The 27,740-nt window shown below is 41.0% G+C and overlaps 1 protein-coding gene across 1 annotated transcript; it reads left to right on the plus strand.

The window, feature by feature from the left end:
- Positions 1-1,000: 1,000 nt before the first annotated feature.
- TMEM71 (transmembrane protein 71) lies at positions 1,001-19,464 on the plus strand (the record flags this gene model as incomplete). Its single annotated transcript, XM_084230428.1, has 7 exons — positions 1,001-1,040; positions 2,262-2,328; positions 3,685-3,897; positions 5,174-5,346; positions 15,624-15,699; positions 19,250-19,311; positions 19,400-19,464. The coding sequence occupies 7 exons, from the start codon at positions 1,001-1,003 to the stop codon at positions 19,462-19,464; spliced, it is 696 nt and encodes a 231-aa protein (XP_084086554.1).
- Positions 19,465-27,740: the final 8,276 nt, after the last annotated feature.

Consider the following 27,740-nt stretch of genomic DNA (forward strand, 5'->3'; position numbering starts at 1 on the left):
GAGGTCTTTCAAGAGATGTCAGAAGGTTCACCTAACGTCTCTAAAGGTCCCCTATCATAGCCAGGATCTATATTTTCTAACAGGTTTTGTATGATTTATTGAAAGAATCAATTTGGAGCTAAAAAACTAACCTGGTTTCATTTATTGGATGAGAACTACAAAGATAATCCACTAGTAGTTATCATATTTAAAACATGTAGATACAAGGGGTAACTCAGAAAGGAACTTAGTTCTTCCTTATAAAACTGCTAGAACAGTGATATATACAAGATTTCATTGGCTTAAGCAGGATTTTCAACTGAAGATATACATTATGATGAGTGGTAAATAATAAAAGTTTAATAATTTACACCTGTGGATATGTCTTTAATTTGTAATTGAAAAAGCAAATGATATGTTCATGAGAATCATATGCTATTTTTAGTGCAGTATTGCTTATGCTGCTTAGGAATGTCCAGGCCGATAACAACTAGAAGGGACCGCCCTTCCTCTCTGTGGCTGTCAATGCTTCGAGCTGTTGAGCAAAAGACACCAATTCCCAAGCATTGTTTGAAACTTGATAATGAGGTGGATATACACTGGATGAGGAAAATACAAATATATTTATTCAGTGGTCTCTGGAGCCAAACTTTTCTGATTTCTTAATCAAAGAACTCCTTTTCATTATATTGTTTTGACTACAAGTCAACTTTTATAAGTCTAGCTTTTCTAAATAAAATGTTCTTCCTTACAAAAAAAAAAAAGATGATTTAGATGCACTGAGACAATGGAAAGAAAATGAGTAGAAAATCGTCAGCAGACATAATCTCAGTGGTCCTTCAATCTGCTCTCCAGCCTTCAATCCTATATCTGTATAATTTAAGTCAACAAATCTGACTAGTGCAATTAGTAGATGCCATCTGTTTTGGCATCATTTTTCTATTTTTAATATATAATCCACCTTTTTTTTTAACATCTTTTGCAGAAAATCTGTGAAGTTTGAACAAGCAGCCTTTCCAAGATGTACCGACTATCTCAAGTGATGTCAACACCAGTAGCAAGTACACGTAGGAGCTCTGCTACCCGCAATTATCATTTGAACGATTAGACTTCTTTTAGCAATTTCCTCGCTTTGATTTTGCTGATCCTCATACCATTAACCATCTGTCAGTAGCTTGTGCTTCCTAAATGCCAGTGTTCACTTTGGCAATGATTTTGACTTCATTTCTTTCCTTGAGAGAAATGTGGTACTTTTCCTTTTAGTATGAAAAAAATCGCTGTTTTTTTTTTAGATGCCTGTGCATAAATGTGAAAGGAGGTTGTTTATCAGCTACTATTAAGATGCAAAACTGTCTATGAAAAAAATAGTGAATGATTTGGTAGCTACTTGCAGAAAACAAGGGCGTTGTTAAACGGTAGTGGTTTCAAGTTTCTTCCTTCCTCTTGTTATTTTCTATCCAAACCCCACTTCTAACCCTCCCACACACACCTACAATTTTCTCTTTATAAATCAGCCAGCTCCATCTGAAAGTCTGAATTCCTTTCTTAGACCTAGATAGTAATTGTCAGTAATGGAATCAAGTTTCACCAAGCCTGTCTGTCAGAAGTTTTCACACCGTTACTATACAACAAGAAATTCTACTTCAGAGTTCAGAATATTAATCAGCTGCAGCTTTCTCCAACTGAAATCTGTTGCCATGTCTTCGGTTCTTTGATTAAGATGGAATGAATGGGTGTTGTGTTATTTTTTTTTTAATTAAGAAAACTGACAGACTTCATACATCAGAAAATATTTTCTATAAAACAAACAGAACTTAATTTTTTCCCCTTTTGGTTACTTTTTTTTTTTTTTTTTAAACAATGGAAGTGTTTTAAAATGCACCAAGGAGCCAGTCTGGGCAGATGACTGAATTCCTTAGATTATTGAGTAAGCTAAAATAGCCAGCATGCTGATTAATTGACTTTAGTTTCTGCAGTTTCATTCAAGTTGTTTTCTTCCCTCTCTTCATAAGTCAGTTTGCTGCTAATGATTTATTGTGGGAGCTAAGGAGCTCCCAAAGGGGTGTTGAGTGAGAGAAGCAGCAGAGCCCTTAGGTCATTCCTGGCTTCCAGGAGAGGCCTGGTGACCATTGTCAGTGCTGACCCATTGGAGGCTGAACCAGTTGGAATCTGGCCGAAGCCAGGACCAGGCCTTCACGCCTCCCTGCAGCCACCACTGTTTGTGATCATGCATGCTGGTGACGGGTGATGAATTCATACGTCTCTCTCATTTGTTTATGCAGGTTCTTCCAGGTCTGGGTCTGAGAGAGAATATTCTGGAGAGTTGTCCCCCACATGCATTTTCCCAAGGTATTCCAAGGGTTTTTTTTTTTTCTAAGAAAAGCATCTCTTCCTGGATGTCTTATTTTGTTGTTTTCCTGGTTTAAAATGAATAGTTTTAGCTATGGCAATATGACTAACTATATGCATGTATGTTTTTTTGGTACAGATATATATTTTCAGTCCCATGCACATAAAAGCAAAAATTTACCTAACCTAACATGAACATTTTTGGGGTCAGGAGGGCTAGCTTATGGGTGAATATGGATTGTTTGTTTGGTAAGTAGAGAAACTGCTGAATACTGATGTGTGGTTACTTTTTCTCAAATTGATGTTTTCTCAAATAAGCTTTTCTATCTCACTTAAAAAGAGCAACAATATTCTACACTAAAGTCCGCATTGGTCAAATGTTATGCTCCACTAAAACATGTAGTGTCTACCACTTTGTTCAAATTCTGCAAAGAAGGCCCTTTACTTCTTCCTTTTCTTTTGATCTTTCCACCTGTCCTTGTACTTATGCAGACATCGGCTGATGTTTCCTCTAGCATTTTGTGAAGAACATAGATGGTATGAAGGGCTCATGCATTATTTATAATAGCCAGGATTTGGAAGCAACCTAAGTGTCCACTGATAGAGGATTGGATCAAGAAGATGTGATCTATCTGTGGAATATTATTCAACTATAAGAAAACATGAAAACGGGCCTCCCTGGTGGCGCAGCGGTTGAGCGCTGGGTTGCGAAGCTGCCTGCAGCCTCTGCAGCGCCGGTTCGATCCCCGGCTGCTCCCCGGCCACCGGAGGAGGGTCCCACATGGCGCGCAGACCTCTCCTGCCGCCCGCTGCTCCCCTCAGCAGTGTCCTTCAGTCCTTCTGCCTGCTCTGCTCCCCGCTCTGGCTCTGGTGAATTCTCTCACCCTCCCGCGCTTCTGACTGTACCCAGTGCATGTATAATATAGACAAAACAAACAAACAAACAAATAAATAAATAAATAAAACATGCCTCTATTAAAAAAAAAAGAAAACATGAAATGTTGACATTTACAACAAAGCAAAAACGGTTTGAGGGAATGATGTGTAGTTAAGCAAGTCAAAATGACAAAGACAAATATTGGACATTTATATAATGGACGATTTTACAAAGTAAAATACCTATAAAAACCAGTGGGCACTAGTAAATGAAATGAGGCATCTAGGCTTAAGGGAAAGAGTTGAGGGGGACAAAGGGCTTAAGGGATGGTGGGGAGAGGAAGTGACATTCTAAGTTGCAGAGTGGTTGGTAGTCAGGAATGCAAGGAGGTGTTTTCATTCACAGAGACTAGAAATGTGGTTTTTGCGTTACTGGATATACTTGACAGGGATCTGAAGGACTTTGCTTATCCCCCTTAGTTTTGCCTGTGGGTACCTGGACAGTGACAGTTCCTTTGAATGCTGCTCCATTGACCCCCTGACGGGCTCCTACCTTACCTGTCGCCGAAGTCCCAGACTCCTTACCAATGGCTACTACATTTGGACAGAAAACAGTTTCCTCTGTGACGAAGATGGCAACATAACTCTGAGCCCATCCCAGACCAGTGTTCTGTACAAGGAGAACTTAGTTAGGTAAGTGGAGGATAATATATGAAGGAATCTGATGTCCAATCCATCCATTTATTTTTTCATTTGACTCTCATTATAAGGAGCCCATTACTGCTCCAGACTCTGGCAACACAAAGGCTGATAATGGGTAGGGAAAGCTGACCTCAAAACAAAAAAACAGTGACACAGGAGCTGGAAAAGAAGTCTGAATAGAGTTGAGGAGGGAATAAAATGGGGCCTATTTTTCTTAAATGGTTGATCTGAGTCTTGAGAGATAGCAGATGTTAGCTAAAATAGATGTCGGACAGGGGACTTTCAGAGAAAGAGGGTGGGCATAGAGTTCTGAGAAACCCTGACACACCTTGGTGAATGACATGTCATTTGGTGGGGGTTTGACTTGAGTGGAAATGGCTACTTGACAAAGGAGACGAAGGAGCACAGATGCTGGGCTGAAGGGAAAGAATTAATCCCAGGATAAGGAGTTGGGGATTTATTCGGTAGAGAAAGGGGAGCCATTGACAAATTACCAGGTTTACTTTTAGCAAGATAATACTGATCACCATGCAAAGGGTGGATGGTTGGGAGAAGAGGGGGGAAGTTGAAGGCAGGGTCTCCTGGTACTGAAAGACAGTAGATGCAGCAGAGATAAATAAGCAGGAATGGGGAACTAGAAGAAGAGTATAACAAAGAGATAAGACTTGGTCATTATTTAGATGTGAGAGTTCTAGTTAAAAATGGGCTCTTGCATGAAATTGAGGATTCTGACTTTGTCAACTGGATATATAATAGGATGGTTTACCAAAATAATAAGCAAAGGAAGAACATGTGTGGCGGAGCAAAGATAAATGAGTTCACTTCTACATGAATTAATCTGGGCAATCATATACATTTTCTTTTGTTTCAAAACCACCATGTACTGATTGTATCAGTCAGCTACAACACAAAAATGCTGAGTAACAAACAACCACAACATTTCTATGGCATACAGCAATGCGCACACTCATACTGGGTGGGGATTTGGAACACACACATGCTTGGAAGTTATTTGGGGTAGGCTGACCAAGTCTGGACAAGGCTGAGTTTGGTTTCATGTTGGAATCCACTTATCCCTTTCTTTTTTGAGACTAGTGGAAAACAAAGAATGTTCTTCTCATGGTAATCAAATAAATGACAAGGGCACACCCCAACGGCAAGTCATAGGACAGCGCTGTACGTCAAATCACTTTCACTAAATTCTTTGTTTGGAACCCAAGATGGCTGCCGTTCATTATTCATCATGCCACCTTCATTTCTCCCTCAGAATATTTAGAAAGAAAAAGAGAATCCGCCGTTCCTTCTCATCTCTTTTTGACCTCAGTGCCTCTGAATCCTGGCTGTGTGGCAGTATCTTTGGTGATGCTGACTCTTCTCTGAGTGAGGACATCTGGTTGGAGGGGGTCAGCAGGCTGGACACCCACCACTGCAATAAGAATGGTGAGTCTGAATCTCCTTTTCCATAGTGAAATGTCTCCTCTGAATGGAGAGTAGCAACCATGTGGTCCTGATAGTTGACCAATACCAAATCCAGAGAGGACAGAGTAAAGAGATAAAGGAGATGATCCACATTTAAAAACTAACCTGACTTTCCTTGCTACTTATATGATCCAAATACAAATGTGTCCATGTCATGCAAAAAGCCCTAAATGTGTAAATATTTACTTGATAATACCTGGGAAATAGTTGCACTTCTCTGATGTACAGAATATGGGTGGAGAAAGAACACTAGAATTATTAGAGTTCAAGTCTCTGTGTGGGCACATTGGAATAATTACTTAACTTGGCTAAGTCTCAGTTCCCTCATTTTTCAAACAAGCTATCTTAAGTAGACATAATTATATATGTGTATGTATTACTATTGAAATATATGCCATATATGTATATAATAGCTATGTCGTATGTATTATGTAATGCCTATATAATTAAAAGGTACATATGTACATATATACAGATACCTATATACATACATAGGTATATAGGCACATATATGTGTATTTGAGTGATGGAAATTCAAAACATATCTTACAAAGGACAATGGATATCAGTCATAATTCAATGCCTGTTATGCAATCATTGTAGTTACAATTATTTTATTACTTGAATGGAAATAACTGATGTTATTGGGCATCTGCCATCTGCCAGGTGCTGCTTAAGGTCTGGGGATACAAGGGTGAATACAGGCAACACAACCTCTGTCTGTCATTTGCTGGGTCTTGGGGCTCAGACCTTTGTTAAATAATTGCACAAGTAAATAAAGGTACTATTAGGGGGATGCACCAGGAAGACACGGTGTGTGCTATAGTGGGAGGTTTCACTCACTTAGAAACTCAGCAAAGGTGTCCTGTGGGAGTGGCAGTAGAGCCGAGTTCTAGGTAATGAGGGGGGTTTTCTGGGCCCCCAGAAAATGAAGAGGAATTATTCTGGGCCAAGGAGACAAAAACTACTAGGGTTTCCGTGTAGTGAGTAGTCTGCTGGGTGAGGAAGAACACCTGTTTGGTCTGGAACTTTTGGGGAGAAGGAGTAAGTCAAAGTGGCGCTAGAAAGGGTGTCTGAGCTCAGCTGTGTGTCCGTGGGACGTCTCATCCAGGTAGCCCAAATAAGACCTGCAACATATTTGCACATATTTGCTGGACCTTTTCAGAATATGGTTGGAGAAAGGACTCTGGAGACAGCGTCCAAGTCCATGGATGCTCTGGAGTGGATGAGTTAGATTGAGAAGAGGGCAGAGTTGACCAAAGGGAGCGCTTACGGGGGAACTCCATGAGCACAACACTGAATGGCTGAGTAGGACAGAGTTAGCCTGCCAAACAGCAGAGAGGAAGCCCCGGGAAAAGTGGGGGGAAACTGAGAGAGAAGCTGTACAGTGAAGAGCAAGGGAAACCGTAGTTCAAGAGAGACACATTTCATAGGTAGAGCCAGGATGATTTGCTAGGCCGAACCAAGATTTGTTTATGGTTGTTACCTGGTTTATATACATTATGTTGTTAAGATATCCTCAGGCTCCTAGAACTAGGTCAAATATCATATTTACTGTAATTATGATGAAATAAGGTTCAGGGTTAAGTGACTTGCCATGTTCATTTGGTTTATAAACAGCAGAGCTGGAGTTCAGCCCGGGTCTGTCTAGTTTGAAAGTCCAGCCCTTGCTCTACTGCCAGTAAGAGTTTGCTCTCCTTTCCAACGCAAAACCCAGCACACACCATCAGGTACCCAGCTCAAAGGGCACGTCATTTGATATAATAATATATTCACTTGAAGGTGTAGTACTTAGTTGTTACTATTTTTCTCAAGCTGCTTTCTGTGCAGAAAACTCAAATGCTACTTTTAAAAACTTTTTAATTTGCAGTAATTATGAATTCACAAGGAGTTGCAAAAATAGTAAGCAGAGGGCCTCCCTCCCCTTCCTTCAGGTTCCCTACTGGTAACAACTTCCTCAACTATCTATAGAACATTGTCAAAACCAAGAAAATGACATTGACACAATACCATTAAGATTTCTCAGGCTTTTGTATGACTCATGGGGGGGGAGTGTATTTAAAAAATAAACTAAGTGTTCAATGAAGAAACAGATTCTTATAGATGAACACATCATTATTTAAATTGATTGCATCCTTGTTCTTCACAATCACAAGGATGTATAAACAGGACAAAGAGAGGAGAAAGGCAGGGGCGTGGGGCATGAGTCTGGAAGGATGGAGTGAAGATATCTGAGGAAACTTCTGTGTCATATTGAGGAAACTGGGTTTTATCCAGTCAATCATGGATATTCCTGAAGGCTCTTCAGCGGGGTATGACACAATCTGATTTGCATTTGCAAAGATTACCTTCTCCTGGAGAGGAGCTTGGACTGAGAGTACCTGACTGATGCAGCTTTTTTTTAATTTTAAAGATTTATTTATTTATGCATATGAGAGCTGAAGTGCAAGCCAGAGATATGGGGTGGAGGGTGAGAGGATTCACCAGAGACAGAGTGGGGAACAGAACAGGCAGATCTACTGAAATACTCTGCTGAGGGGAGCAGTGGGTGAGACAGGAGAGGTCTGCTGTGCCATGTGGGTCAGCTCCCTAGCCAGGGATCGAACTTGTGCTGCGGTGGCTGTGGATAGCTTCATAGTGCTGCGTCTTAACCCCTTGCACAGCTTTGAGGCAATTAAAACTAATAGGCATTCTAGAACAAATGTGGCTTTGGAAATAGAGGAAAGGGAGGAGATTTGAGGACTATTTTTCAAGGTAGACTTGACAGGTTTGTGACAGATGGAATATAGTGATGAGAAAGTGGGAGGAATCAAAGAATCCCGACGTTTTTAATTTGGGGGACTACTTGAAAAGTTCTGCAGTCACAAAAGACAGCAGACAAAATGGCAGAAGGCTGAGGAATGTGGGCGCTTTGCCGAGTGGACCTGAATCCAAGCCCTGAAACCACATTTTCCAACCTGAGTGTTCTTGGGCAAGTTAAGTAATCAGGAAAGTTAATGATCTTCCATCTCTTTTTATATAAAATAAGAAAAATAATTGCATTTAGAATTGTCAGGATGAAATGCAGTGATTCATGAAAAGTACATTTTAGTACAGGGCATGGTGTTCTACTTAATACTCATTAACTGTCAAGTGGCAGAACAGATTTGGGTCAGGAAAAAAGGCAATTCTATTTCCTATGAGCTGGATTTGGGGTCATTCCGGGAAGTAAAAAAATAGCCAATAGAGCATTGGCAATGTGAGAATGGAGTTTAGGAGTAGATGAGGCTCTAGAGATCCTGATTGGGAAGTCAGAAAGAAAAGTAGAAAAGGGCCTGGGAATAAAGGCATCTACCTATGAAGCAGGGAATGAGAGGAAAGAATGGAATTCAGGAAGTTGAACAGAAGCTGTAATCATCAGACACACTCTTAGTGCAAACTTCACCTTCTTAGCAAGACTTGAAGTACACAGCACAGTGCTGATGACGATGATGATGCTGTGCAGTAGGTCTCTAGGACTGACTCGTCTTGTGCAATGAAATGTGTACTCCTGAAATCATGTAGTATTTGTCTTTCCATGTCTGCCTTATTTCCCTTAGCATCATGCCCTGGAGGTTCATCTTATGTTGGCAAGAGAATGTAGAGAACGGAGCCCTTTTACACTGTAGAAATGTAAATTGATGCAGTTACTTTGTTGAGCTTCCTTAAAAAAACTAAGAGCAGAATTACTATATCACCCAGAAATCCAACTTCTGGGTATATGCTCAAAGGAATTGAAATCAGGATCTCAACAAGATCTCTGCACCCCTGTGTTCATTGCGGCATTGTTCATCATAGCCAAGACATAGAAACAACCTAAGTGTCCATCGATGGAAAATGGATAAAGAGAATGTAGTCTGTACACACAATGGAAATCATTCAGCCTTATGCAGAAGTAAGTCCTGCCATTTGCAACAACATGGAGGGAGTAGTGTTCGTCTCCCTAATTCCTAGTGGTGCTAATAAGGGGAGAAATTCGAACAGATCAGATGTTTCCCTGGATGACACCACTAGTAAGCAGCCTGCCTGGCTTCAAGCCCAGGAGTCTTGAGCAAGCCAGTGCCTCTTATGCTACATTCAGGAAAGGCTCTTTGGGGGAAAGTTCTCAGGCAGGCAACCTGAGGCAGGGTGTCATGGAAGGAGGGCATCTAAAGCACTGGCTAGCAGTGCCCAGCTTGTATGGCCAATCCAAGCGTCCTGTAGCCTAGAAGTCTGGTAAGCAAGTGACGTCTGGAATCTCCAATCAGAAGGCAGCACAGAGGTCCTCTCACAGAATCTCAGCATCCCCACCATTGTACAAATACCCACAGTAATAAGGAACACTCATTCCTTTCTCTCGAGATATAATTTTCTCATTATAAAATATAATGTGTTCAATTCAGTGATTTTTTTTTAGTATTTTCATAAAGTGGGTTATGTAACCATGACCACTTTCTAATTCCAGAACATTTGTATCACCCCAAAGAGAAAGTCATCCTCACCATTAGCTGCTCCCTACATCTGCCATCCCCTTTAGTCCCTGACAACCATTAGTCTACTTTCTGTCTCTATGGGCTTCCGGTGTTGAATGTTCATTGTTTTTTAAGGCTGCCTCTGCTTTTTGTAGGTAATACTTCTGGAGAATCTTCTGGAGCACACAGGGCCATTCTCTTTTCAGTTCCAAAGCACCATTCCCCAAAGTGTGAACCTGAAAATTCAGGGGACTATCAAAAAGGCACAGGCTGTTAATTGGGGATCAAAGAATTGCAATTCAGGGAGCACAGGTTGGAAACCCAAAACATGCTCTGAGAAGGAGTCCAGGTTGGGGGTCCTTATAAAGGGGGAAAATAAGGTTGAGGTGATGGGAGATGAGAAATGAATGAGGCCATGGTCAGGTGGACTCTCAAGGTAAAGTAGGCAAAAATTTCCCTTTACCAGTCTTCTCAAACAGAGTGTTCTCATTCTTGTTGGTTTCTTGCAATGTTGGTGGTTAGAGGCAACCTGAGGGTTTGTTCCAGGGATGTGACCTTTTCTGGGTTTTTTCCTCTGACCCTCTTTAAAAATGGCTCCAGTGATGTCAATTTTTTGCAGCAGTAATGAGTATTGAATTTCACAACCAGAGAAGCCAGTTCACCCTTCCCCTCACACAATTCTGATAAAACGAAGAAGAAGGGCTCTGTTTAAAGCCTTAGTAGTGTTTAGACTCTCTAACACTCACTATTCTCTTTTTCAACGAAGTTCTTTTAACTATGAACCAACTCAGAACTTTCTGCTTACTGCGCAAAAATAAGGTCTCATTTATCTTGTACTTATTTTTACTTCCACTTTCTCTTTAGTGGATGTTACTGACTGACACAAGTTTCCTTTAAGGTAAAAGATCTCATGAGACAATCTGAAGATGACACTACATGTGCAGGAGTAAAGATGGCCCAGGATGGGGCAAAAATTCGGGAAATGATGCTTGGAAGACTGAAGTTTGGGAATCACTGTTTTAAAGGCAATGTTGCACAGATTTGGAAATTAACATCTAGTTTTTCCATAGTTGCCTTTTCGAAATATGTTCAAACAATTTTAGAGCTATTGGACCACAGCAGTTTGCATGTGCGTGAGATAACTTGTTAAAATTCTTATGGTTTCTGCTAAATATAACAAATCAAACCACCCCCCTCCCAAGTCAGTAATTAGCCAACCTGGGTGTGCACAGGACTTTGAAATCTCTCATTTCTGCTGTCAACTGTAATCAAATCCTCCCCAGACTTCTTCCCCGGATTTACCCAAGGCCCCGTGACTTTTATCAGCAATTTATTTTTTCTCTGGAAATGTTGTCTAGTTAGAAGACTCAAGAAGAATTCAAAATTACATTGTTTTGTTGTTTTCTCTCTGGGCAATGGATGCAATCAAAACTCACTTCCCCTGATTTTCTCTTGCTTCATTTTTTTTGGGCAAAAACCAATGGGTTTTTGCCTATTTTGTGTATCCTTAGTTCACCCCTTCCACAGCTGTGGGGACACCTTTCCTCATTAGTTGCAATTCATTCTTTAGCCAAGGCATTTTGCAGATCCCCAAACCCCAATATTGCAATTTGGGATGCATACTCAGAGCCCATGAGTCATACTGAAAAAGGATAGAGGATCCGTGCTGGCTTGGGGGGGCAGGGAGGAGGTGAACAGAACTCCTGCTCTGCTTCTGCCAGTCCAGGGAAAGAAAGGCAAGGAGACTTCAAGCGAGGTCTTACCCCCCACCCCCCCACACCCCATAGATCTAACATTACCCCTCTCCACCCAGGCTTGAGGTCTGCAGTGTTCTCTAGAGTAAAGCTTCACCATGAATATCTTTGATGGCAACATCTGTATGTGGCTTTGTCTTTCCCACTGTAGCCAACAATAATGTCTGTTTTACAAGCAAAGCTCTGGAAATGTGCTTTGAAGCATCAGATTTACCCTTTTAAAGCAGAAGTAAACTACATGGACTTTACATCAATCCAAAGAACAGAATGAAATTAATATCTTCAAATAGAGTACAAAAGAACTATTTGCTGAAAAGTTTTCTGACTTATGATTATTTCATTTATTATTCAGGTTGAGGAATAAAATTAAACGTCAGGTAAGGGAAGGGTAAATTGGGGGCAAATCATGTCTTTTCAGAGATGACAAGTCCCTGATCATTTTTTATTATTAAGATTTATTGTGTTTTCCCTCTCTAATGCTGTCTGTTCTGTTAGAGAATTCTGAGTACTATTTCCAGTATTCCACATAGGCTGTGTTTTTTAATCCATCCAATTCTCAGTGGCAAAGCCAGAAGTTCAACAGGGCAGCCTGGGTGAAGGCACGGCGGCAAGTTCCCTGCAGGCACCATCTCATCCCCATGTTTCCAAAGCTCCCTTAAGCACTTTAAGTGCTTGAAAACATCATCAACCATCCACGTTCCCAACTTTCTCACTTCCATCTTAGTTTGGCCGGACTGCCTCCCTTTAAAAAATAGCCATATTGAGGCATGACTGATGTGCAAAGAATTATTCATATTTCACGTGCACAATTGGACAGTTTGGTGCAAATGTCTCCATTCTGGATGCCGTCACCACAATCAAGGCTGTAGACATAGCCAACACCTCCTGGTTTCTGGTGATGTGTTTGTGTTTCAATTTGACCCCCTTTACCTTGTCACTGCACTGAAGAGCCATCTCCTCTTCAACCTTTAAGGAAGGATGAAGACAAACTGAAATGTCGTCTCAGCTAGGGAGCTATCTCCCATCTGATGCAAATAGCTGGTGTGCTGGTGTTAGTATGGTTATGACGATGGGCTACCTTGCATTGAGTGCAACTATGCACACACACATACCACCCCCACATACACACACACACACACACACCACAAAAACACGCACACAGACACACTGAACCTTTCTATTTTTCCAGGAGGCAATTTTGACTATTCTCTGACAGATGACCAAGAGTTAGAGAAGCCAGACACCGCATTTTTGAAAGCTTCCTCCTCCAGCCACATCAAATCTCCAACGTCCAGAACAGACTCCCCCAAGTCTTCTCTTCACTCTCAGTCAATGGCTTCTGAACATTTCCAAGGGAATCTCTGGGATCATTCAAGTGAGTGTTTTTATTAACCTTTGCCACTCCCAATAACTCTTCCTTTCAGGGCCCAGGGCGACTAATGTGCACATAAGAACTGGTATCAACCTGTCTCAGGACAGGAGGACAGGGCCAGCGTGCTGGCAGTGCCCTGTGACCTTCCTGGTAGAAGTGACAGCCTCTGGAGTGTCAGGCATCAGAAGGCCTGGGTGTGCAGTATTTTATTTGTTTTCTGAAGACCCTGAAGACATTTGACAAAATGTTAAACTGTGTTTGAACTGGGTGGGGCATACCCAGGTGTCTATTATTTTAGTCTTCATATTTAGCTGCATCTTTGACACATTCCATGAAAAACAAATAAAAGAAGAAAAAAAAAATCCCTTAATGCTTTGCCCCTAGCAAGGAAAATTCAAGAAATATTAACGTCTTGATATTCCCTGTCAGGAGCAAAACAATAAGCCTGTCCCTTTGTCTCTGGTTTGCTGAGATCGTATTAATAGTATTTGCACAAGCAATGCATCAGGGTTCCATCATCCATCAAGATCCAGTGCCCAGCTCTCCACGAGTTACCATAACTTAGAAGCAGTTTACTGAACTGTCTAAAACTTAATGTTGTCATCTGCATATGGAGATAATCATAGTTTCTACCTTGTAGTGATTAAAATAATTTACATAAACCACTGAGCACCATGTGTTCAGTACTAAATTCTCACAAAACGTAAGGTTATGATTACATAGGTTGAGACTAAATGGAAAGGTAGTATCTTCTGTTTATCTGTCTTTAGAAATTCATAATTTTTCACTTCACCAGTCCTTCCTTTTTCTCCTCCCAACACACCCTGCTCCATTTTGTTCCCAGTGTGGCAATTAGACAGCTATGTAAGGTTTTTTTTTTTTTTTTAAGTCTCCTTTCCAGGTGTTGGGATGACATTGAAAGCAACTTTTGTTGTTTAGATCATTTAGATGAGAAATCAAGGCAAGCTTCCCGAAGGAGGTCACACTTAAACTAAGTCAAAACAGATCTATGTAAATGACTACCGATGGAATAAATCAATGAACACCTTGTCCAAACTCACACAACTCATATCTTTGTAAAACTTGAATTGAAACAATTTTTAAGCTGGAAATGTCTTCCAAATTCTACAAATGAGAGAAGGCTAATAATAGCAATACTTTAGAAGGATGGTTGAGTGTTCAATTGAACCAGCAATGCCTTATTTAATTCACGGTGTACATGAAATACTATACATTTGCCCTGACATATTTCACAACTGTTATATTTTGCATTGCCAATCTTCAGAATTCTGTGCAGATTACAGTCTAAGTAGGTTTTGTTAGCAGACTCAATCTTCATTCATAGCATAAATATCAAAAATAAATACATTCATAGCATAAAGTCATTCCAAGTTTCCACAACTCTTGCAGAATCAAGCTTTTTGGAACATTTGATGAAATTTAAGTCAATGTCTGATTTACTTTCCTTTCCCTCTTTATGTGGTAACCTGAAGTCAGCTCTGATTTCTTTTAGGTGATTAGAGTAATTAATATCCAGGCTCACATTGTTTTACCTCTTAAATTTATAACTGCTGAAAGATCTGCAGTCATTCCATCGTGACCTGAAAACCTGAAATACTCTACCAGAGCAAAGAGTTTTTCAAGGACAAATAGTTCATAATATATCTTCTCTTGTTTGACTTCTAGAAATTTCCAGTATGCAAAGTTGCCATTCCCTTCCCCTGCCTCATTTCAGACAAGACATTATGTTCTGGTTAGATGTGTTTTTTAAATCTTGGCTCTGACACTGCGGAGCTGCATGACCTTGGACACGTTTCATCATTTCTCTCAGCTTTGGTCTCCTCATTTGCAGAGCTACGATTGTGGTTCTTCCCTCAGAGTCTTGTTGTGTTGATTAATTGATGTGTGAATGTTCTTTGTGAATTATAAGGCTCTCTACACATTTTAATTATTGATTGTTAGTAATAATAATTTAATTATTAGCATCATCGTCATTTAAGTTAGATTTCTACCATTAGCATGAATTCTACAAAGCCTTGCCCCAAATTAAATTAGAAGGCAAGCCTAAAACTTAAGAAGTGTAGCACCACCATTTATTTATTTATTTATTTATTTATTTATTTATTTGTTTGTTTGTTTGTTTGTTTATTTATACAAGCACTGGGCAGTCAGAAGTGTGGGAGGGTGAAAGAATTCACCAGAGCCAGAGTGGGGAACAAAACAGGCAGACTGACAAAATACACTGCTGAGGGGAGCAGCGGGCGCGGCAGGAGAGGTCTGTCATGCCATGTGGGACCCTCGCCGGTGGCCGGGGATCGAACCGGTGCTGCAGAGGCTGCGGGCAGCTTTGCAGCCCAGCGCTCAACCGCTGCACCATCAGGAGAGGCCCACCACCATTTATTTTTTAATGAAAGTACTGATTATTTGCAGAAATTTTCTAAAGAGTAGCCCAGAACATCATTTGATAACTGCCCTTTCTCATCTGACAAATTACTTGACTTGACCTGCATTTGAAAACTCTGTGTGTGTGTGTGTGTGTGTGTGTGTGTGTAAGGGGGCCATAGTTTTCATATACTTTTGTTGTTCCAAGATGATTCAATCTGCAGTGATTTCTAATTCATTTATTTTTATCTTTCCCGATAGAAACCAGTTTGTTACGAGAGATTTCCTTTCAAGTAATTCTACTTGTTGCCTGCCTAATCATTTCTGCCTGTGCCAGGTAATTCAGCTTTTATTTTCATGCAGTGGTGGTACATAATTAATGAGGCCTTGATCGATTAATTCCCTTGCCTTCACACAAAGCATTTTAGGTTGCTCTGTGGCAAGGATTTGCTCATTTGTCTGCCCATGGAAATCTCCCCTTCATCCATCACCTCCCTCCCTCCTCTCACCATCTCCCAAAAGTTAGAAACTTGCTCCCAAAGAGTAGAACATGGAGGGAAAGGTTATATTACAGCCAAGAAGAGACCTGGTAATGTTATTTGTACAGTGTACAAAAACCAGCTTATCTTGCTAGAAATTGGAATTTACCACGAATCCTCAATTGCTTAAATCCTCAGTGAGTCCCTGTAATAGACACAGTCAAAGTATGCCTGGAGTTCAGGGCACTTGAGGTCCCCAGTGAGACTCCATCTTTTCCATTGTAGTTATTTTTTATTAGAGTATTTCCTTTCTTTAAATAAAGATATATTTATTTATGCATACAAGAACTGGGGTATAGGCCAGAGGTGCAGCGTCAGAGGGAGTGAGAGGATTCACCAGAGATGGGGGGGGTGAGGGGGGGAGGGACAGAACAGGCAAATCTACTGAAAGCCACTGCTGAGGGGAGCAGTGGGGTGTCAGGAGAGATCTACCGTGCCAAGTGGGTCAGCTCTGGCCGACCAGGGATGAAACTCATGTTGTAGTGACTGGCAGTAGCTTGATAACACTGTCTTTAATCCTGTGCCACCAGGGAGGCCCTCATTGTAGTTTTTATATCCTTATAAAAAGCGTCTGTTCAGGGAAGCCCATGCAGCACCTCAAGCACATGATGCCATTGCCTGATTGTTAACAGGCACACTTCTCTTCCACCCTTGGCCCATCCCACACTCCAGGGCAGTGAGCAAACCTCTGGGGTCCTAAGTCCACTGATGCCTCAGGACCTTTGCACTTGCAGTATACTCTGCCTAGTACAATCTCTCCAGATGGTCTCATAATCTGTGTCCTCACTCCTTTCTGGAATCTTAAAATCATCATCATCACCATCACCACCATCATCATCATCATCATCATCAGAGAGCCCTTGCCTGCCAACCGGGTATAAATTGCATACTACTCTTCATAAACCCTGCTTTACTTTTCTCCAGAGCCCTTATCCCCACCTGGCGTACTATGTGTTCACTCGTTTAAATGTTAATTATCTCTCCCTATAAGAATGTGAGCTTCCTGAGAGCAGGGATCTTGTATATCTCCTTCACTTTCGTCTCCCCGGTGCCAAGGGCTCAGCCATATCTGTTGAATCAGTGAAACAGGGATGAATGTTACAGTCCTGGGGTCTTTGGGGCCCCTGAACGCTAATGACCAAGTGCTGCTTGCTTTCAAGTCCTGCTTCTTGAGGGTCAAGTTCCTTATGTCATTTAGGGAGCTGGTGTTTTTAAATGCAAAGTCTTGATCCCATCTCTTGAGATACTAATTTAGATCTAGTGAAAATCAGTATTTTTAATAAGCTTCCCAGATAATTATGAGGTATGAGAAGTATTTTTAGTTCACAATGGAAGCAAAAGAACAAAAACGGGGGAAGATTCTATGGTTAAAAATAAATTTGCAAAATTCTGCATTATATATCCCAAGTTGGAGGATCCTAAGTACATTAGCATAACTGAGACCCAGTGGGAAAATATAGTGAGGAAACACTAGCTTTATTTAACTTAGACTTTCCAAAACTTAGTTGATCATGGAAGCTTTTCTTTAATTTCACAGAACTATTAATGAAGTGTTCCTCTTAGATTAATTTCTGGAGATCTTTCACCTCCCCTTATGAGGGGAGCTCATACCCCATCCCTTGAATTTGAGCCATATTTAGAAAAATGCTTTCAAAAAGTCGAGTAAGGTGACTTTATAGCCAAAAAACCTAGTGAACACGACCTCAGATGGTCAAGGTCGACACCAACAGGGATAGTTATGTTGACAGCATGTACCTTTGAAAGGATGTGATGAGAATGGCGTTTCATCTCTGTGACTTTCCCAGCCCCAGTCTAACATGAGAAATCCCAAGCTGAGGGGCATTCTGCACACTGCCCCAAACCATCAAGGCCATCAAAACCAAGGAACGTCTAAGAAATTGTCAGGGACCAGAGGAACCTAAGATGACATGACTATAACAAGTAATGTCATTGTAGCTTCCCGGATGGGATCCTGGAACATGGGTAAATTAGGGGAAAACTGTAAAGTCCAAATGAAGTGTGGAGTTGTGTTAATATTGATGCAACAATGGTGGTACCTTAACTATGGCGCATACACCACAGTAGTGCAAGATGCTATATACCACAGTAGCTATAGCATTTTACATTCCCATCAACAGGTCACAAGCTTCCTGTACTCCATGTCTTTGTCAACATTCGTTATTTTCTGTTGTCCTTTAAAGGGGTAACAGCTTGTTCCTTTTAATTACTGAGTAACTTTCCAGCTTTTTAAACATCTATTGAAGGATGTTTCATTTGCTTGTAGTTTTTGAAGTCTTTGAATAAAGCTTTCCTAAAGAATGTTATAAAACTGCTGTAAGAAAGTATAAATATTTGTAGATACCTAAGTGTCAGTTCACTTAGGTAAATACCAAGGTGTGTGATTGCCAGATTGTATGATAAGTCTGTTTAACTTTATAGGAAAAGTACCAAACTGTCTTCCAAAGAATGTACCATTTTTCATTCACACACAACATGTTCCATTCACTCACAATGAATGAGAGAGCCTATTGCCCTGAGTCCTCTAACATTTGCTGTTGTCAGTTTGGGGTGAGGTGGGAGGGTTAGCCATTCTAATAGATGAGTCATGGTACCTCACTATTTTAATTTTTATCTCCCTAAAGACAAATGTTATTGAACACTTTTTCTTATATTTGATTGTCATCCATATGTCTTCTTTGATGAAGTGTCTCTTCAGATATTTCACTCATTTTTAAATGGGTTGTTTGTTTCTTATTGTTGAGTTTCAAGAGTTCTTTGCATATTCCGGATAGAGTTCTTTGTCAGATACATGATTTGAAAATATTTTCCCCTCGATTGTACTTTCTCTTCTTATTCTGTTAATAGTATCTTTTATAGAAAAAAATGTTTTATATCTTAATAGCATTCTATCCATCACAAATCACTTTTTTTTCTATTCAATGAAGACTGTGAATTCAGTAATATTAAAAAACTCATTGCCAAGTACAAGGCACACAATTGTATGTTTTTGTGGTTTGCACTATGGTCTTTGACCCATTTGAGCTCAACTGGCGTCAGGTCTGATCACACGTGGGGGCTTATTCTTTAGCCTGTGGATCACCAGCTGTTCCAATGACACTTGTTTAACAAGAGTATTCTAGTGCATCAAATTCTTTGTGAACCTTTAGTAAAAACCATGTGTCTGTTTTGGAGCTTTTCTCTTTCATTGATATATGTATATGTCTATCCTTTTGCCAGCACCACACTCTTTATTACACAGCTTCAGAGTAGATCTTAAAATCATATATCTATAGTAAATCTAAAAGAACATAATCTGTTTGCTAAGTCTGAGCAATTCTATTGTTTCAGGTGGTTTCTGGGAGGAATATTAGCCAGTGTCTTCACCTGCTCTTTGACGATAACTATTGTTTGTAAGTAACTTTCCCAAATGACTGCTCCGAGCTCTGTATTTCATTCCAATTTGGATCATTTTAAAATATTTTCTCTTTCTTATCCTAGATATCATCAAATCATTGTTTCTCAGCCTTGCCAGCTATTTCAAAGACACCTCCTGTGCTCGGTAAGTGTTGCCTGTCCATCATCGCTGGACAAAGATAATCCGGTATCTGAGCATGGTTTCTGCTGAGTAATAGGTGGCAAGGACTCCTTACAGGAAAGGTCCTGAATGTTCATTCTGAATAATGCTTTCTGTTACCATAAAATCTAATAGGATTATCATCTTGTCTCCTAAGTTCTTACAGCAAAACAGATAGAATTCATTTTTAAGGCAGCAGGACTTAGGAAATAATATGAATTTTAAAATATTAAATCATTTTAAAGTGTTTTATAGATTCATAGCATTGGTCTTTACAAAGACCTCATAGGAAGAGGCCTTTATCTTATGGTTTTCCAAATAGCTGGCAAACTGCCCATGAAATGGTCTGAGTAACAAACTGTGATTTCTTTCCCATCCCTCACTCACATAACGATCCCCCTGTGCACTGACTACTGTGGTTCAGCATATTTCAAAGGGTTATGGAAGTCTAGGTGAGATGCTCACAGAATTTCAAACAGCCAGCAAAGCACCTTCCTGTTGTAAGATGGATTGTGTTAATTACCTTTGCTTCAATATGGCTGCCAGAGACCAGCTCGCATGGCCTAGAGACTGAGGTCTGTAATTCAGATTGGTTACTGGCCTTTGCTCTCCACACTCTGTTGCCCTATTTATGAAATCTTGTGTTAATTCTAAAATCATAGTGGGACTTAGTGAAGATTTATTTTGTTTGGTACTCCAGCCAGTATTGATTTATTGTCTCTGTGAGTGATGTGTCCCTTTATTTCCTGGCATTCCAGGTTGGGGGGGGGGAGGGTTGTTGCTGAACTTGGGCCCACTCCCCAATAGCAAAGAAACCAAAACCCCATGCTGCCAGCTTTGAGAAAAGAACTGGTTTAATGAGAGGTCACCTGGCAGGAGATTGGAGGCAGGGTTCTCTGATCAGACTCCCCAAGGATGGGACTTTGGGCCTCATTTATGCGGTTCAGATCAAATATAGGAAATGGGGTTCAGAACAAATATAGGAAATAGGTAGACTCTGATGGGTTGGTTTCTGCTGAATCATGGTGTAAGTGAAATTTGGTTCCAGACCTGCAATAGACTGAGCACCCCTCACTTCTGAATTTTGTCCCCCTCACCATGAGGCAGGTGCCTTAGCTCCGTTTTCTAAGGTTATTTTTGATCAACATGAAGATGGTAACATTTTTCTTGGCCTGTGCTCTGAAATGTAACTGTAAATAAGGTCCCCCCTTATTTGAAATGGTTAGTGGGGGGCTGGGGGTCGGGGAAAGGAGGGATTGGGTTAAAATAAGGGGGTTGTAATTTATGGGGAATATAAAAATAAAACTTAAATAAAAGCATCTACTATTAAAAGCAAAAAAAAAAAAAAAATGGGTAGTGGTATTTTAATCCTATCATGGCATCCCCCACACTGCTATTCCTGCAAGACAAGCAGACATAAGAGGCAGCATGACCCCAGCGCTCCAGGGAGACGCTGACACGGCCAAATTTGATTTAACTTGGTAGTTAAAACGTTGAGTCCTGAGGGTATCACGAGACATCCTTGTTCTTTTCTCTAACCCTTGAGAATTCAGGACACCCCTTTCTCCCCTTAGCTACAGGGGCTCCCTGGGTGTGGGCAAGCCTGGAAGTGCTCCTCACCTGATGGGAACTGGGTTTCCGTGCGCGCTCGGCTTCACAGGCTGAGGGCCCAGTCAGGATGGGACTAACTGATAATATTTGCACAAAAGATTTTCACCTAAAGAGCCATTTTGTAATTCAAGTTGCAAAAGTCAAAAGACGATTTTGTTTATCAGATGGAGCCAGTTGTACAAATTTCTTCCGTTTGGGTTTTAAGATGAACACATACAATTAATGAGAAAGCCAGGTGCCACCTTGCTAGGAAGCCCAGTAGTGAGGACAGACTCTCTAAAGGCGTGGCCTGGGGCTACCACTTCTAGAACCCAAGGGGGATCTTGTTTAAAGAGCAGATGTGTACATCCCCATGCCAGACCTTCCGAATCTCAGTATCTGAGGGGGCTTCATTTCTAACATATCCATGTAATTCTTTGTACATCTTAACCGTGAGAATTCTGAATCATTTGCAAAAAGGTTTACCCCTTGATTTCTAAAGGGAAATCACTTCAGAATTTACTCAACTGGCCAAATCTACTAACCCTACTAAATCACCTAATAAACATCGAGAACTACATAGTACTATAATCATTCTAATATGTAGTATTAGTAAACATACTAAATATTTACTAAATAGTAAATTCCTACTACTAAATAACCTACTAAATTCTTATGGAGAATGTACAAAGGGCCACTCAGTCTTGGAATTTGCGAGTTGTTGTGGGCTGCGCTGGGAGCCTGGTCATGCCCAACAGGCATTTATGAAATCTCTACCAAGGGTGAGCCGGGTCTCTCGGGGCTGGGTTGGCAATGTCAAGGCCTGGAGATTTCAGTCTTTAGAGGCATGTACAGGACCTGGGGAAGTTGCATTTGTATGAGGTAAGTGCGAGCATGGAGTTAGCACAGACGCAAGGCACACACTAGGAGCAAGCGTTCCCCACACTAGGTAGGGGAGGGGCCCCGGAACAGGGCTTGTGTCACCTGCTGTGTCTATTCCAAGCTCCTTCTTTGTTCACCCCTAAAAATATTAGATCAAGGCCAGAATGATATTTCCGTCCTCTCTCCTACAGGCTCATTTATGAAAAAGATACCTTCTTTGATTATTTGTATACATCTTCAAACTGTTATTCTCTGGCTTCCTCCTAAATTTTTTTCCATTTCCTGTCCACTCAGCTTCCTATACATACTCTTACATTTAAGACCTTGAAACCAAGGACTATTGATTTCTTTTCTCTTTTAATCCACCTCAATGTCTTCAAAATAGTGGATACTCCATAAATATTCATTAAATGAAATATATTTGCTGCATCATTTCTAAAAGTACTTCCTCTATAGCCAAGAGTTTTGTACCTGAGTAATAAAGAAGTTGCAGCCCTCTCCCTCATATATAAACATAAGTCAGACATGGTTATTAATAGCAAGAATGAAGAACGACTCATCCGTCTACTCCCACAATCAAGGATGAGAATCTAGCAGATGGAGGGCAAGCATAATGCAGTTCAACAAACTTTGGTGAGCAGCCGTCCCAGACCTGCCTTGGCATTTATATTAGATCAGGTGCCTAGACTTTATAATGCCTTATACTTCTTAAGTCACATCCCTTTTCATATTATAATGCAATTCTCTTACATAATTTTTATTGAAATAACATTGCATATGAATTTCAGGTGTGCACCCTATACTTCAACACCCGTATATACTACATTAAGTTTGCATAATACAATTCTTTTGCAACCACTTTCTTTGTTAGATTTAAAATCTGAAAGTTCGGAGACTATTGATGTTTTTCATCATTCATTCAAGTGTCCCTTTTGAATGAAGATCATACTAGGTACCCCATATTGCCAATCTTGTGTTAGCATCAACGTTGTACATTTTGCACACTGATGACTTCATAGTAACAAAGTGGATAACATCTGTCTCTACTCCTACATGCAGAGTGCATGTTTATGTAGTTGGTGAATGAATGAGTAAACTTTAGAGAGTAGAAATCTGGGGAAAACCCATCTGCTACTGACAGAGATTCCTGTTCTAGACATATATAGTGACACATAGCGAGAGAGAAAACAATATGAAATAGCAGTTAACTAATTACCAAGCTGGGACTAGGGGTAAACATTTCAGTAGCCTTTCAGTGGAACAGTTGGGGAAAAAAAGTAAGTTACTCACGTGAAAGTTCCACACTCCTAGTTATGATTATTCAAGCTAGTATGACATAGACACAATGATTATTGTAGATAATGCATTTCCTGTGCACATGGATGAATTATACATTTCTTTCCCCCTTTATCTGATCTAGGTTTGCTAAAATTTGACAACCATCTAGAAGTACCGCGGATGAATGTCTGGAAATTGTCTGATTTGCTGACTGCTTGGAATCAACTGCTTTATTGGAAGGGCCTGAGCAACTAGATGATTGAGAAAAAGAACCATTTTCATTGGTGATGAGATTTTCAAAAAGGATCTCATAATTGTAATGTGTTCATGAAAATAATATTAATGTGTCTTTCCTTGGCAAATGAACAGTTGGTAGGGAAAGGGCTGGAAAAAGCATGTGGAGTAAAAGCCCCTCCCCTCTTTCCTGAGGCTGTGGTTCTCAGACATTAGTTTTCATTGGAGAAATCTTTGAGGAGCTTATAACAATGCATGTTCCTGGACCTGTCTACTGGCACCTATCTCTGCTGAACTGCCTTTGTGGAACAATGAAAGCAAATTTGCATAATCAACACCAACTTGAAAGTAAATAATAAAAAAAAAGTAAAGTATCAATTGCATTTATTTGTACCTAGAGTATATGTAGTAAAAGTACATCATTCTCCCTAGAGGAATGGCTCCACTCTAGGTGGTGACAGAAAATGGAAGGGAAAGAGTCATTTTGATGGAACATCCAGTCTTCCCTTGAGACATATTCTTTATCAACTTCACCATCTTCTCACTATTACCTTTCAGTCAAATTGCAATCAAAATAACCAAATGCCAAAACATGCATTATGGCCAAAATAAAGGCAGAACAGAGTTCTTTGCACAGCCAAGTGACATGTTGCGGCAGACACGTCTCTCCCTTGATACATGTTTCCAAAACACATGTGGCCTGCAATTAAAAATGTTCTATTTGATATTGTTGGGGTTTTATAATGATAGATATGTATGTGGTCTTCATTCCTAGTTCTACCATATAAACTCTAAAACCCTTGGAAATTCCCAAGTGACTAGAGCCGTAAAGGTGTCTTTTGGTAAGTTAATGGGGTAAGTCACCTAAGGAGAGGGGTTTGTTGCCAAGAGAGTCAACCATTAGATTGGGAGGTTGGAACCTCTAGCCCCTACCCTCCCTCTACCTGTGATTAAGTCAGTTGTCAGTGGCCAATGATTTAATCAGTCATGCCTAATAATGATGTGACCAGGGAATTCCAGTTTCTCTGCTGCCTGCCACATGCCAAGGGCCAATGAGGCAAAAGACAAAAATTGAATCTTATACATATACTTTTGTTGTGAGCTTTTCCAGCAAGTCAGAATGGCCGAGCATCATGTCCCAAAGAAACCATTCTGACACCTCTTACGCTTTAGTAGGGGAAACAAGGCATTCCATGAAATGACTAATATGATGAGAGGTACTGAGGGAGTGTACAGGGAAAGGGATCCCCTCAGAAAAACTGGAGGTTGAAATATCCTTGCTTTCTCATTCACCTTCTTACACAAGATATGTACCTAATAAACAGTAGAAAGTCAATATTTACTGATTGCTCATCACGGTTTGATTTATTAATTATGCCTGACTTCTAAAGACCTTTATTGGAGTTATTATTTTGTTGCTTTAGAAAGAGAAAATAATTTGTATTTTTATTCTAACTCATTCATCTTTCTACAATCCAATCATTGCAATTTTTGATCACCTTATAATTGTCTTGTACTTGCTAGAAATCAGAAATTTTATTAAAATAAGTAAATAATACTATCTTGTGCTCAAGAAGTAGACCTCATAGCAGAGAGTAAGCTGAGTGTGTAGTTGCAAGTATTCTATATATTTAACAGCAAAATAAAGGCCTTACTTATAAAACATTACAAATTCAGAATAGTGGGAAATGTACATTATGTTCTTTTCTTGAAAGCAGAAAGGGTTGAGGCATGAAAGAAGAAGCAATGTATCAAAAACAGGAGAAGGAGAAAAGACAATAGAAAAAGCAATCACACTGGAAACACAAAAACTGTAATAGTAAATACAGTAATTAGTTTGCTTACTGTGTACCCCTGGTAATTTAATAACAGATGATCTCTTAAACCTCATAACAACCCCTGTAAGCAGGTGTGATTGTTAATTTTGTATGTCAATTTTGCTAGACTCTGGTGTTTGGTTATTTGGTCAAATATCTACATGTTGCTGTGAAGTTATGTTTCAGCTGTGGTTAACATTTACAGTCAGTCGGCTTCAAGTAAAGCAGATTGACTCTCCAAAATGTGGGTGGGCCTCATCCAATCAGTTGAAGGTTTCCCCAAAAATGAGGGATTCTGCATCCATATCTGCAACATAGCAGAAGTTCTGTCTGAGGACTCAGGTTTCCAGTCTGTGAACTCAAAACCATAGCATCATTTCTTACCTGAATTTCCAGTCTGTTGCCTTGTTCTATGGATTTGAAACAGCCTTGGTAAAAGAACTTAAGAGTTATAGAATGAGTTACCCCAAGTCCTGTATGAACAGGTGGACTAAATCATGGCCTGGAGAGCCCTGTGCAAACAATTTGGCCTACTGCGCTGACCAGTAGTTGCTATCCTAGACAAAAAGCATTAGGTCCTGACTGAAGATTATTTCACAATGTCCAGGACAGTGGAGGCTGAGAGCCCAAACTGGCATGCACAGATGGGCAGTTGGAGTATAACCAGTCTGCGCATGCCCAGGTGTAGCCCAGCTCAGAACAAATTATGGCATTGCTTTTTTCCTCCCCACCTCGTGGGCTTAGGTGGTCCCTAAGGAAAGTGGAGGTTCCAGGTTCCCTGCCCCACCTGGGAAGGGTGGAGCTGAGCTGGGAGAAGACCTGGCTGAGAAGAAGCCAGAGAAGAGAGAAGAGGAAGAGGATGGAGAGCAAGAAGGACACCTGGAGGAGACAGATGTTGCAGAGAGACATGTGGAGAGGCTGCACTAAGACAAGCAGCTTGTCTTAGCTGCTTGAATGGGCAAACCCTCACCCAGACTTATGTGGCCCAGTGACAAGTGGGTCAACGGTGGGCAGCGCGTGCATGGTGGTTCCAGTGAACTCTGCCTGCATCCTGGCTGCGTCCCTGGCTGAGCCGGCTGTGTGAGCATGCTCCTAGGCACAATGACAAAAATCTCCTACTGATGCGTTCCCCAGAGCATGCCCCCACTGTTAAATGACACACACTGTACTATCTGGTGTGGACCTCACCGTGTAACCTTGCCACTGACCACATGTGGTCTCCAAGTTGGCCTGTGTGGCTGCCTCCCTCAGGATGGGAATGAGGCCAGTGAGGCAGTCGCAGGACCCCACTTATGCCAGGGGGTGGGAATTGTAGGGGAGCAAGTGGACTATTCGTGAGCTCTGACAGATGAAGCCACGTCCTCATTTTAAAGACTTGGGAGGTAAATCTCAAAGCAATTGCATGACTCATACTGTCCTGCCACTTCCAGGGGGGAGGGGACGGATGCCAGGCTCCCAGGCAGATCATTCAGATTGGGGTGTCATTTCCATCAAAATGTTAATGCCAGTAAAATCTATTGTAGTTACTTCTAAACAACTCAGATGCAAAATGATCTGCCCTTGCTGCAGGGGACGCCAACGGCTTCCCCTCCCCCACAAAAGGAATCCCACTATTGCTCCTGCAAAGACGCAGAGCGGACACCTGCCCACTTGGCATGTTTCATATCAATGCCACATTTTCCTACCAGGCCTCCACAGAGGGCTGATCATAGATTTTAAAAAGTCCCCCACTGTGATGGTTGCACCCCTCCATCTGTCCCCTGCTGGGTGAAATCTGCTACAGCTGCAAGTTACACCTGCCAGCATGGTAACTTGGGGGTGGGGGGGGCAATTTAGCAGGTGGATGCTAAAAGCTGGCAACCACTTTGCAAAAATTTTCTTAAGCTTTTGTAGCTTTAAAGGAAATAAAAACAAAAAAAAATGAAATGCTGAAGGGGAACAAAGGAGAGTGCATCTGGACCTCCATTTTCAATGCAAAATGTCACTTTGCATTTGCATCCTGGGGCAAGAAGGTGACCCTCCCGCCACCACAACCCAAACAGCAGTTTGTGTGGGTGCAACTCAAGTTAGGCTGCTGCGAGTGATCTGCTGTGGGGGGGAGAACTTCAGCTCAGGGCCAGCAGCTCTGCTTTCTCTCTTTTTGTGGTGAAAGGAAAAAAAATCAAGGGCACAATTCTAGAATCTTCCAGCTTCCTGCTCTGCCTTGTCTCTTCTCTGCTGAATCACATCCTTGGAATGCTGGCCCCATGGTACAGCTTGCCACTGCTATGCTGGGTCAGAGCAGATCTGGGCTGGGCCCAACCCAGCTATTCAGCTGCTGTGCCAGGGTGGACAAGGTATGTTGCCTCTCTGAGCCTTCATTTCCTCATCTATAAAATGAGATTAAAATATTACCTGATTCATAGAGTATTTATGAATTTTGAATGAGTCCATGCATTGTATGTGCAGTTTGACACAGCGCTGG

This window comes from Talpa europaea (genome assembly GCF_964194135.1).
Source record: "Talpa europaea genome assembly, chromosome: 3".
NCBI lineage: Eukaryota > Metazoa > Chordata > Mammalia > Eulipotyphla > Talpidae > Talpa > Talpa europaea.